Source organism: Schistocerca serialis, chromosome 1 (genome assembly GCF_023864345.2).
Source record: "Schistocerca serialis cubense isolate TAMUIC-IGC-003099 chromosome 1, iqSchSeri2.2, whole genome shotgun sequence".
Taxonomy (NCBI): domain Eukaryota; kingdom Metazoa; phylum Arthropoda; class Insecta; order Orthoptera; family Acrididae; genus Schistocerca; species Schistocerca serialis.
The window spans coordinates 654,072,068-654,086,147 of NC_064638.1; the positions used below are offsets into that span (position 1 = coordinate 654,072,068).

Consider the following 14,080-nt stretch of genomic DNA (forward strand, 5'->3'; position numbering starts at 1 on the left):
GGACCAATTCCATGGACTCCATGCTCTCCTGACCTCAACCCTCTTGACTTTCAGTTATGGGGGCATTTGAAAGCTCTTGTCTATGCAACCCCGGTACCAAATGTAGAGACTCTTCATGCTCGTATTGTGGACGGCTGTGATACAATACGACATTCTCCAGGGCTGCATCAGCGCATCAGGGATTCCATGCGATGGAGGGTGGATGCATGTATCCTTGCTAACGGAGGACATTTTGAACATTTCCTGTAACAAAGTGTTTGAAGTCACACTGGTACGTTCTGTTGCTGTGTGTTTCCATTCCATGATTAATGTGATTTGAAGAGAAGTAATAAAATGAGCTCTAACATAGCTCTAACATGGAAAGTAAGCGTTTCCGGGCACATAACATATTTTCTTTCTTTGTGTGTGAGGAATGTTTCCTGAAAGTTTGGCCGTACCTTTTTGTAACACCCTGTATATCGCCACAGTAATTTGCTGATAGTCAGCGCTAATCGCAAACATGGTGGGTTCAGGTGTGGAGTGAGCTTCCTGTGTGTGGGAGTTCGACAAAAATAAGTGTGCTACAGCTGTTCAATGGATGTTTAGAACGAAGGATGGTAAGAAGCCACCAACAAGGTAGGCCATTTACCACTGACACAAGAAGTTCGTTAAGACGGGTTGCTTGTGCCTGGCAAAGAGAAGCGGATGTTCCAGTGTGAGTGAAGTGAATGTGTACGAGAGACATTCGTAAGGAGTCCAAAGAAATTGGTGTGTCGTGCATCCCGTGAACACGAAATGGCTCCAGTAGCAATGTGGAAAGTCCTGCTATGAAACCATTCAGATTGGATCAAGTGCAGAACCTCAATGATGACGAAAAAGATAAGCATTTTGAGTTTTGCTCACAGTCGCAACGGTTGAATGAGGATGGGTTTGGCATTGTTGAGCACTTAATTTTTAACGATGAAGCTACTTTTCACACCACTGGGAAAGTGAACAGGCATAACTGTCGAATCTGGGGTACAAAGCATCCACAGAAATGCGTTGAATTTGAGGGTGATTCCTCAAAGGTAAATATTTTTTGTGCCTTGTCACGTCGAAAACTGTATAGGCCATTCTTCTTCACCGAGAGCACTGTCACTGGATATTCATACTTGGAAATGTTGCAGCAGTGGCTGATGCCTCAAATACAGTCGGTCTCTCCATTCATCTTTCAGCAAGATGGGGCTCCACCTCATTTTCATTGTGAAGTTCGTGGGTACCTGAACACGGAGCTGCCGCATTGATGGATTGGCCATGCTATAAAAGGGGACAGCTGTTTCATAAAATGGCCTCTCTGATCACCAGATCTAACGCTGTGTGACTTTCTTATGTGGGGACACTTTAAAGATCTGGTGCATGTACTGCCTCTACCACGTGACTTAGCAGAGCTCTGGGAGAGAATACGGGAAGCAACTGCCACAATCGGCAATGCCATGCTGGAATGGTTATGGCAAGAATTTGACATCTGCCAGGTCACTCATGGTTTGCGCATCAAATGTATGTGAAAGAAACTTTAAGAGTTTCTCTTCAAAATGCAATATGAATGACATCTGTGCAGTGTTTAGTTCTTGTGCAATAAATAATTGAAATTGTTTTTGGACTTTCTGTACACCCTGTCTATTGAAGTAGATGAACAATACATTATGCTGGAATTTAAGTAACAACAGAAACTATTTAGTAAGTTTGTTATGCTTATCTTTTCTGTAGTAGTTCGCATGGTTTGCAGGCCCATTAGACAGCAGGCCTCGTGTATGATGGTAAATAAACAAATAATAAATGTTCGTATGTAAGAGGTATGGGAAGATTGTCAGCATATTCTAGTAACTCCCATTTCCCACTCCAATACTGGCAGTCCAGGTTTAGAATGGATGGCTGCTGTCAAAGTGGAGGTATTCTTTGTGGTTGGTGAGTTTGATAGTGACAGGTTTTTATGAAACTATCACAGAACTACAGATAAACATCCGTGTTGGTAGCTTATTGAGCTGAGATTGAACAGCTGAAGAAGATTAGGAATAGTTGTTCCAGTTCTGGAGGAAAGAGCAGAATGTATCCTTGCCATCAATCCAGATAGTGGAAAAATGTCGTGAATGAATTTGAAAGAAATAGTTACTTACTTAATCAGGTGTTTAAGCTCAGTTTTGTTAGGAAATACAAGTATAAGGGGAACAATTTTTAATTGCATTTTGACTTAATGATCATGCAACTTTGAGGTGTATTTTTACTAATATGTACACTTGTCTCCATATACAGGGTCTTGCAAATGTTATACCTCCAGAATGGCTGCAGATGTTTAACAACAAAGAACTGCAGGTATTAATCTCAGGAGCCCAAGTACCTGTTGATGTAGAAGATCTTAAACAACATACCGTATATGCTGGTGGTTACACACAAGAACACCCAACAATACTTGCATTTTGGCAAGTAGTTGAAGGCTTTTCGGATATACAGAAACGGCAGTTATTAAAGTTTGTCACTAGCTGTTCAAGACCACCTTTACTTGGTTTCAAGGTAAGTTCTATACTGCAGTGTCTTCATATACATACACTATGTGATAAAAAGTATCCGGACACTCCCAAAAACACACGTTTTTCATATTAGGTGCATTATGCTGCCACAGACTACCAGGTACTCCATATCAGCGACCTCAGTAGTCGTTATACATCGTGAGAGAACAGAATGAGGCACTCCGTGGAACTCCTGGACTTTGAATGTGCTCATGTGATTGGGTGTCACTTGTGTCATACATCTGTATGTGAGATTTCCACACTCCTTAACATCCCTAGGTCCACTGTTTCCAATGTAAGGAGCGTAAACATTGGATGATTGATCAGTGGAAAAACATCAAGTGAGGTGACGAATCACAGTACACAATGTGGCGATTCGATGGCAGGTTGTGGGTATGGCGAATACCCAATGAACATCACCTGCCAGCGTGTGTAATGCCAACAGTAAAATTCGGAGGCGGTGGTGTTATAGTGTGGTCATGTTTTTCATGGAGAAGGTTTGAACCCCTTGTTTTGCATGGCATTATAAGAGCAAAGTCCTACATTGATGTTTTAAGCACCTTCTTGCTTCCCACTGTTGAAGAGCTATTCGGAAATGATGATTGGATCTTTCAACACGATTGAGCACGTGTTCATAATGCATGGCCTGTGGTGGAGTGGGTACACAACAATAACGTCCCTGTAATGGACTAGCATGCACAGAGTCCTGACCTAAATCCTATAGAACACCTTTGGGATGTTTTGGAACACCGACCTCATGCAAGGCCTCACCGGCCAACACTGATACCTCTCCTCAGTGCAGCAAACCAGGAAGAAGGGCTGCCATTCCCCAAGAAACCTTCCAGCACCTGATTGAACGTATGCCTGCGAGAGTGGATGCTGTCATCAAGGCTAAGGGTGGGCCAACACCATATAGAATTCCAGCATTGCTGATGGAGGGTGCCATGCACTTGTAAGTCATTTTCAGCCAAGTGTCCGGATACTTTTGATCACATGGTGTAGTTAGCTCATGGCTAAGATTATTTTCCATATTTAGGCGAGAAGGATAAGATTTTACTCTAATAACAAATTGTTCTGAAAAAGAGTGGCAAATATATGCCACAGAAATATGTGCCCCCCCCCCCCCCTTCCCCCTACCCCATTAACAATTGGTGGAGTGACTTAGAGGTGGAGATAAGGTTAAGACTAGGAACTATCGGGAAAGAAAATAAAGTATAATGGTAGAAGGAGGAACAGGAAACCTTTCTAAACTAGAATAAAGTGGAAGAAAGGCTTAGGAAGACACAGAAGTGTACAAGAAGAGTTGAATGACACATCTATTGATTGGTTATTGAAAGGAGTGGGGAGGGGGGGGACTCTGCAATTAGACCCTGATGGCTACGTAATAGTCAGCTGACCACAGTTTCATCTTCAGTCATTCATCATTGGATGCGGTATGGAGGGGCATGGGGTGAGCACACTGCAGTCATGGCCGTTGTCAATGTTTTGACCTTGGAGCCACTGCCCCTGAATCAGGTAGCTCCTCAGATGGCATCATGAGGCTGATTTTACCCTAGTCCAGTGCCCCCAGCAAGTAAAAATCCTTAGCAGTAGTGGGCATTGGACACAAGTCCTCTGAATGAGTGTGTATCAAGTTGGTCACTCAGCCATGGAGGCGGGCAGTTGGACGCGAGAGCTTCACATAGATAATCGTGGCTTTGCATTCTGCCACTACTTTGATTAAATGCTCATTTTTCCCATTTTCACTTTGGTGTATATCTTATACTATCTCTTCCCCCCCCCCCCCCCTCCCCCACCCGTCAATAGCACTCATTTCATAATCTCATTTGTAAAAAAAAATATTTCTCACCATTTTTAATATAAAATCTACCATACTTTTTCCTCTGATAAACCTATGGTGTCAGCTAATTTGTACACCTATAATTGCTGGTCATGCAATATACTGTTCTGGTGTTGATTTTTTAATTTGTGGTTGTATGAGGGTTGTTCAGTAAGTAACGCCCTACATTTTTTTTTAGACGAACTTCCTTGGTGGTGCTTTGCATTTGATGTTTGCTTTGAACTGTTCTGGCAAATGGCAGAGCCGTGGTACAGCATCAAAATGGGATATACATAGACACACGTTACAAGCGGTGTGCTGTTATTGAATTCCTGTGTGCAGAAAAAGAAACCGTGATGAACGTCCATAACTGTTTGTGTGCAGTGTATAGCGATCCTGCAGTTGATAGGAGTACAATTGGGCAGAGCTCCGTAATAAGCTATGCCTGGGACGTCCTGTCACAACCACTGCTCCTCATCACCCCTACAGTCCAGACCTGGCACCCTTGGACTTCCATCTCTTGGGGCGCTTAAAGATTCTCTATGGGGAACACACTTTTAAGATGACGAGTGTGTCGGTCATGCCGTGAAAACATGGCTAGGCGTACAGGACAAGAGCTTTCACCAGCAGGGAGTACATGCTCTTCCACAATGTTGGCGTTCCGCCATAGAACGTGATAGAGACTACATAGAAAAATAGGACGTGGACAAGACATGTTGATGTATATTGTCACCAAATTGTAACTCTGTAATGTGGGGCATTACTTATTGAACGACCCTTGTAGTTTATGGACATTCTTTGTAAATCATCAAGTGAAGTCCAACCCTACTTGAATGCACCTCCTCTTTCTTGACTGTTGAAAATTAAGGAGTATATCCCTTTGCAAACATTGTATGAATTGCTGTTAGCAATAAACTTTTTGAAACAAATGTTTTATGATGGCATGTTACTTTTGGGACTTCATTTGAAAATGCTGCACACACACACACACACACACACACACACACACACACCAGCTCGGAGTAGAGTGTGAACTCCTGACTTCTTAAATATTCTTCTTATATACAGAATAAAGTAGTTCTTACTAAAAACCAGGTGCTGGCAACTCTTGTTTTTTAAGGCTTTTATTGCTCCTTTGAATATAACACATATTGGATGATAAGTATATTGTTACAGGAGACCTTCCGGGTAATAAATAACAGGCTGGTATTCCTTGACAGCGTGTCCAGCGTACAAGACTCGTTGTCACCTCTGACATCTTTTCACATCAGGACTCTTTAAGTATGTCTTTAGCTCTCATGTAAAGGCATGGAGACCAGACAGAATACCTCATGTAAAAAGCAAAATACACAAAACATGACTTGTTGCCTATTAAACCTTCTTACATAATTAAAATTTTATATTCTGAATGATCATCCTGGGTAACAAAAATGCATACAATTCTACTAGTAAAGAGTGTTCATTTATGTTAAGAATTAGTATGAGATGTCAATTCCACTCAACGAAATTATTTATTTCTAAACTTTGGCTACAAAATATCTGGAAAATCAAGTACCCTCACAAGGACTGGCTGTAAATCTTCGCTCATTTTTGTTTGAAAATCAGCAAGAAACATAATGAATAAATATTACTAATTCAATATAGGCAGAAACTTTATAACTGCTTTAAATCTAGGAATAACAAACTGAACATACTTTTGAAATCATATAGAAATTCCATTGGTTTAATAAGCATTAACTGTATTGCAACATTTGGAAAGACAGTTTGTTAAAGTTATATATATTTGCTGCAGATGCTTTAAATAGTGACATTGTAACTTCCATTCTCAGTTTGGGTTTTTAAACAAGAGCAGTTATATGACATCAGATGCAGTTAACAAGAAATGCACCAGAGTAGAAGGATTTGACTTCAGTCTTAAAACCATTACAGTTCAATATATGTGGATTTAGGCATCATGTCCGTAGATTCATTCATTCATTATGTTCCATAAATAACGGTGAGCGTTCAAGGATATGAAATGATTCAAGTTGTATATTAAACAGACAAAAATTGGCTATTTCTGTAAAGTATACTACTAACAACAAATTGCAATTAGTGCTTATCTACACACGCTGACAATTATGTGAATGACTTCTGGATTATTTTACATATTAATATGTGCTTTGAGGGAGAAACAGATATTGTGAAGAAAGCTACTGTCCTCCTTCATTACTACTCAGCTACTGTTATTATTTAATACATCAGACAAAACATTTATGTAAATTTCCACTAACCATTATCAGCTGTCTATATTCAACAAGGTCAGGATGTGTGTAATACAAATACTAGTGTTACCATAGGATTCCAAATATTAAGATACTCTTTCATGTTTGATTTCTTTTTTTCTTCAGTTTTCTTTCTGATGTCCTTTGACACTTTTGCATCAGAGTATAAAACCATAGAAAGGGATGCATACCCTATATGAAAGTAGAAAAAATAAATATCAGAAATAGATTCCTTCCATAACACTTACATTCAGATCAAATTCTGTTTCTTATCTACTACAGTAAAACTATGTAGTATCAGACAAACCTAACTTTAAATCCTGCCCATGTCAGTAGGACTATTGTGTTTACAGATCTGGGTAGACATGTATATTGTTAAAAGTGTAGCACTAATTACTCAAGTAAATAATTAGTGAAGTCCCCTCCAAGTTGCTGCAACAATACAGAAAGATGAAGGTCATCCTCTTAACTGACAATATGTTTTCCATAGGAGGAAAATTAGATAGATTGTGGTCTTCAGTTTAACTGAAACGTTTTATGTAAGTTCTTAAATATGTAATCCTTTAAGAGTGGTTTTAAATCATGTTCTCAAGATGTAAATGCATTGGCTTTGGTTAAGACATTTCTCTAGTAATGTGTTGTGTATGGAACACACAGAACAAGGCACAAAAAATGTGGACTGACATTATTGTGTGGAAATAATATCAGCCAGTGTCACTTTGCCACCGTTCATTCACTGTATATACACTATTTGATCAAAAGTATCTGAACACCTGGCTGAAAATAACTTAAAAGTGCATGGCGCCGTCCATTGGTAATGCTGGAATTCAGTATGGTTTGGCCCACCCTTAACCTTGATGACAGCTTCCACTCTCGCAGGCATATGTACAATCAGGTGCTGGAAGGTTTCATGGGGAATGGGAGCCTTTGCTTCATGGAATGCTGCACTGAGGAGAGGTATCGATGTTGGCCAGTGAGGCCTGACACAAAGTTGGCATTCCAAAACATCCCAAAGGTGTTCTGTAGGAAGGTGTTCTGTAGGATTCAGGTCAGGATTCTGTGCAGGCCAGACCATTACAGGGATATTATTGTCATGTAACCACTCTGCCACAGGCCATGCATTATGAACAGGTGCTCGATTGTGTTGAAAGATGCAATCGCCATCCCTGAATTGCTCTTCAACTGTGGGAAGCAAGAAGGTGCTTGAAACATTAATATAGGCCTGTGCTGTGGTGGTGGTTATGTTGTTGTTGTTATTGTGGTCTTCAGTCCTGAGACTGGTTTGATGCAGCTCTCCATACTACTCTATCCCGTGCAAGCTTCTTCATCTCCCAGTACTTACTGCCACCTACATCCTTCTGAATCTGCTTAGTGTATTCATCTCTTGGTCTCCCTCTACAATTTTTACATTCCACGCTGCCCTCCAATGCTAAATTTGTGATCCCTTGATGCCTCAGAATATGTCCTACCAACCGGTCCCTTCTTTTTGTCAAGTTGTGCCACAAACTCCTCTTCTCCCCAATTCTATTCAATACCTCCTCATTAATTATGTGATCTACCCATCTAATCTTCAGCATTCTTCTGCACCACCACATTTCGAAAGCTTCTATTCTCTTCTTGTCCAAACTATTTATCGTCCATGTTTCTCTTCCACACATGGCTACACTCCATACAAATACTTTCAGAAACGACTTCCTGACACTTAAATCTATACTCGATGTTAACAAATTTCACTTCTTCAGAAACGCTTTACTTGCCATTGCCAGTCTACATTTTATATCCTCTCTACTTCAACCATCATCAGTTATTTTGCTCCCCAAATAGCAAAACTCCTTTAGTACTTTTAGTGTCTCATTTCCTAATCTAATTCCCTCAGCATCACCCGACTTAATTCAACTACATTCCATTATCCTCGTTTTACTTTTGTTCCTGTTCATCTTATATCCTCCTTTCAAGACATTGTCCGTTCCATTCAACTGCTCTTCCAAGTCCTTTGCTGTCTCTGACAGAATTACAATGTCATCGGTGAACCTCAAAGTTTTTATTTCTTCTCCGTGAATTTTAATACCTACTCCGTATTTTTCTTTTGTTTCCTTTACTGCTTCCTCAGTATACAGATTGAATAACATTGGGGAAAGGCTACAACCATGTCTCACTGCCTTCCCAACCACTGCTTCCCTTTCATGCCCCTCGGTTCTTATAACTGCCGTCTGGTTTCTATACAAATTGTAAATAGCCTTTTGCTCCCTGTATTTTACCCCTGCCACCTTCAGAATTTGAAAGAGAGTATTCCAGTCAACATTGTCAAAAGCTTTCTCTAAGTCGACAAATGCTAGAAACGTAGGTTTGCCTTTCCTTAATCCTTCTGCGAAGATAAGTCGTTAGGTCAGTATTGCCTCATGTGTTCCAGTATTTCTACAGAATCCAAACTGATCTCCCTCGAGATCAGCTTCTACCAGTTTTTCCATTCGTCTGTAAAGAATTCGTGTTAGTATTTTGCAGCCGTACTTATTAAACTGATAGTTCGGTAATTTTCACATCTGTCAACACCTGCTATCTTTGGGATTGGAATTATTATACTCTTCTTGAAGTCTGAGGGTATTTCGCCTGTCTCGTACATCTTACTCACCAGATGGTAGAGTTTTGTCAGGACTGGCTCTCTCAAGGCGTTCATTAGTTCTAATGGAATGTTGTCTACTCCCGGGGCCTTGTTTCGACTTAAGTCTTTCAGTGCTCTCTCAAACTCTTCAGGCAGTATCGTATTTCCCATTTCATCTTCATCTACACCCTCTTCCATTTCCATAATATTGTCCTCAAGAACATTGCCCTTGTATAGACCCTCTATATACTCCTTCCACCTTTCTGCTTTCCCTTCTTTGCTTAGAACTGGGTTTCCATCTGAGCTCTTGATATTCATACAAGTGGTTCTCTTTTCTCCAAAGGTCTCTTTAATTTTCCTGTAGGCGGTTTCTATCTTACCTCTAGTGAGATAAGCCTCTACATCCTTACATTTGTCCTCTAGCCATCCCTGCTTAGCCATTTTGCACTTCCTGTTGATCTCATTTTTGAGACGTTTCTATTGCTTTTTGCCTGCTTCATTTACTGCATTTTTATATTTTCTCCTTTCATCAATTAAATTCAATATCTCTTCTGTTACCAAAGGATTTCTACTAGCCCTCGTCCTTTTACCTACTTGATCCTCTTCTGCCTTCACTACTTCATCCCTCAGAGCTACCCATTCTTCATCTACTATATTTCTTTCCCCCATTCCTGTCAATTGTTCCCTTATGCTGTTCCTGAAACTCTGTACAACCTCTGGTTTAGTCAGTTTATCCAGGTCCCATCTCCCTAAATTCCCACCTTTTTGCAGTTTCTTCAGTTTTAATCTACAGTTCATAACCAACAGATTGTGGTCAGAGTCCACATCTGCTACTGGAAATGTCTTACAATTTAAAACCTGGTTCCTAAATCTCTGTCTTACCATTATATAATGTATCTGATACCTTCTAGTATCTCCAGGATTCTTCCATGTATACAACCTTATTTTATGATTCTTGAACCAAGTGTTAGTTATGATTAAGGTATGCTCTGTGCAAAATTCTACCAGACAGCTTCCTCTTTCACTTCTTACCCCCAATCCATATTCACCTACTATGTTTCCTTCTCTCCCTTTTCCTACTACCGAATTCCAGTCACCCATGACTATTAAATTTTCATCTCCCTTCACTACCTGAATAATTTATTTTATCTCATCATACATTTCATCGATTTCTCCATCATCTGGGAGCTAGTTGGCATATAAACTTGTACTACTGTATTAGGCACGGGCTTCATGTCTATCTTGGCCACAATAATGCGTTCACTATGCTGTTTGTAGTAGCTTACCTGCACTCCAATTTTTTTATTAATTATTAAACCTACTTCTGCATTACCCGTATTTGGTTTTGTATTTATAACCCTCTATTCACCTGACCAAAAGTCTTGTCCCTCCTGCCAACGAACTTCACTAATTCCCACTATATCTAACTGTAGATGTAGATGTATATCTAGCTGTAGATGTAGGAATTATGCAGCAGACCTCAGCAGTTACGGTGGATAGGACAGTTGAAAAGTCTAAGAGAAAGAAGAAGGTTCTGCTGTTAGGTAGTTCTCATGGTAGAGGTGTAGGCCAGCAGTTGCAGGAAGTGTTGGGGAGTGAGTACCAGTCACCAGCATTGTGAAGCCTAATGCAGGATTGGCTCAGGTGACTGTTAACATAGGGGGGCTATGTAGGAATTTTACTAAAGAGGATCAGGTAGTGATTGTGGGTGGGGCTGGTAATAGTATTGACAGGGATGGGGAGTATGACATAGATGGTGACCTGGAAAAGATAGCCACTCAGACTGGCAACATGAATGTGCATTTCGTGGAACTGTTTCAGCATCACGATCGGCCTCATCTTAATACAGCCGTCAGGCGTAATAACATGAGACTTGGGGGTGCGCTGATGACAGAAGGCATGAGTCACATTTCAGTGGTGTCAGTGGAGTCTATCAGCAGGACGGGTTTCACTAGACATGGCCTGCACCTCAACAGCTATGGAAAGGGGAGGTTGGCAAAGCTTATAGGTGACAGCATAGGTGGGGGTGGTGGGATCACTCATGGAAAAATTCCGGTAGTTGTGGGTGTTAGAGTTGTACCTTTTTTAAATTGAAGTCAGCTGATAGGTATTCCTGCTTAAGGGAAGTCTCTCTAACAAAGAAACCACTTTTGACAATGCTTAGGTATCCGATTAATGAGGGAATTAGTATATTTCATCAAAATATACAAGGTATTAGAGATAAAGTTAGTGAACTGCTTATAGATGTTGACTCTGAAATTATTGGTATATCTGAACACTTCTTAAATAAGGAGATAATTCAGAGGCTTCCTTTACCAGGATACAGGTTGGCTGGCAGCTTTTCTAGGAGCTCTTTGCGGTGTGGGGGAGTAGCCATGTATGTGAAAAACAGTATCCCATTTGAGTCAATTGATGTGTCAAAGTACTGCACTGAAAAGGTGTTTGAATGTTGTGCAGGTGTGGTTAAATTTAGTGGAGCTAAACTTCTTACTGTTGTTATTTATAGATCCCCAGACTCTGATTTCACAACATTTTTGCTAAAGCTAGAGGAAGTTCTTGGTTCACTTTATAGGAAACACAAAAAGTTAGTTATATGTGGTGACTTCAATATTAATTGTATAAGTGATTGTGCAAGGAAAAGGATGCTGGTAGACCTCCTTAATTCATATAATCTTATGCAAATCATATTCTTTCCAACGAGAGTGCAAGGGAACAGTAGAACAACCATAGACAATATTTATTTGTGGTATACAGATAGAATAGCTAAGTCTCAGGATAAAATTAAAACCATATGGTCAGTCGTAAAGGAAGTGGCTGGTCTGCAAAGACAGGTCGAGGATATTGAATCAGTGGGTAGTGGGAATGTCCGTGTTACTGATAAGTCGCATATATGTACAGTATTTAATAATCACTTTCTGAATATAGCAGGTGAACTAAATAGAAACCTAGTCCCAACAGGGAATCATATAGCGCTCTTAGAAAAAAGTGTTCCGAGACCGTTACCTGAAATGCTCCTCCGTGATACTCACAAGAGGGAGATTGAGTTAATAATTAAATCATTAAAGACCAAGAACTCTCATGGATATGACGGGGTATCTAGCAGAATACTGAAGTATTGTTCTATGTATGTTAGCCCAGTACTTAGCCATATCTGTAACTTTTCCTTTAGGAGTGGTCGGTTTCCTGACCGCTTAAAGTACTCGGTAGTGAAGCCACTTTATAAAAAGGGAGACAGGGATAATGTTGACAGTTATAGACCTATTTCTATGCCATCGGTGTTTGCTAAAGTTATCGAGAGGGTTGTATATACAAGGTTACTGGAGAATTTAAATTCACATAATTTGTTGTCACATGTACAGTTTGGTTTTAGAAATGATGTAACAACTGAAAATGCTATATTCTCTTTTCTCTGTGAAGTTTTGGGCGGATTAAATAAAAGGCTGCGAACTTTAGGTGTTTTCTTTGATTTAACAAAGGCTTTTGACTGTGTTGACCACAAAATATTACTACAGAAGTTGGACCATTATGGAGTAATTGGTTCGCCCCTTACTTTAAGAACAGAAATCAGAAGGTAATTCTCCGGAATATTGAGAGTGGTAGTGATGTTCAGTCCCAATGGGGCACAGTCAAGTGGGGCATTCCCCAAGGGACGGTGCTGGGGCCACTGCTGTTTCTTATTTATATAAATGATATGCCTTCTAGTATTACAGGTGATTCAAAAATATTTCTGTTTGCTGATGACACCAGCTTGGTAGTGAAGGATCTTGTGTGTAATATTGAAACAGTATCAAATAATGTAGTTCATGAAATAAGTTCGTGGCTTGTGGAAAATAATTTGATGCTAAATCACAGTAAGACTCAGTTTTTACAGTTTCTAACTCACAATTCAACAAGAAACGATATTTTGATCAGACAGAATGAGCATATTACAAGCGAGACGGATCAGTTCAAGTTCCTAGGTGTTCGGATAGTAGTAAGCTGTTGTGGAAAGCCCATGTTCAGGATCTTGTTCAGAAACTAAATGCTGCTTTATTTACCATTAGAACAGTATCTGAAATAAGTGACAGTTCAACACTAAAAGTAGTCTACTTCGCATATTTTCATACGCTTATGTCATATGGTATAATTTTTTGGGGTAATTCTTCTGATTTAAAAAGGGTATTTTTGGCTCAAAAACGGGCTGTTCGAGCTATGTGTGGTGCAAGTTTGAGAACCTCTTGTCGACCCCTATTCAATAGTCTAGGAATTCTGACATTGCCCTCACAGTATATATTTTCTTTAATGTTGTTTGTTATTAGCAATATTAGCTTATTCCCAAGAGTTAGCAGCTTTCACTCAGTTAATACTAGGCAGAAATCAAATCTGCATGTGGAATGCACTTCCTTGACTCTTGTGCAGAAAGGAGTGCAGTATTCTGCTGCATCCGTTTTCAATAAGCTACCACAAGAACTCAAAAATCTTAGCAGTAGCCCAAACACTTTTAAGTCTAAACTGAAGAGTTTCCTCATGGCTCACTCCTTCCATTCTGTCGAGGGGCTCCTGGAAGAGCTGAAAAATTAAGCAAATTCCAGTGTTACATTGTTGATTCTCTTTATTTAAACTTACGAATTGTTGCCTGAATATGTTTCTTATATTTCATTTTATCTGTTTCCACTATCGTGTTATAATTTCATGTATTGATTCGTTCCATGACCATGGATACTTCTCCTTAATGTGGTCCCACGGAACAATAAATAAATTAAATTAAATTAACCTACCTCCATTTCCCTTTTTAAATTTTCTAACCTACCTGCCCGATGAAGGGATCTGACATTCCACGCTCCGATCCGTAGAACGCCAGTTTTCTTTCTCCTGATAATAACGTCCTCTTGAGTAG

General features: G+C 39.9%; 1 protein-coding gene across 2 annotated transcripts in view; it reads left to right on the forward strand.

The window, feature by feature from the left end:
• LOC126479274 (ubiquitin-protein ligase E3C) overlaps positions 1–14,080 on the forward strand; it is a 209,568-nt gene that overhangs the window by 186,675 nt on the left and 8,813 nt on the right. For both annotated transcript variants that reach the window (XM_050103771.1, XM_050103772.1), the window contains exon 16: positions 2,269–2,526. In XM_050103771.1, the coding sequence (XP_049959728.1) occupies positions 2,269–2,526 (258 nt within the window). The remainder of the gene's footprint in view (positions 1–2,268; positions 2,527–14,080) is intronic.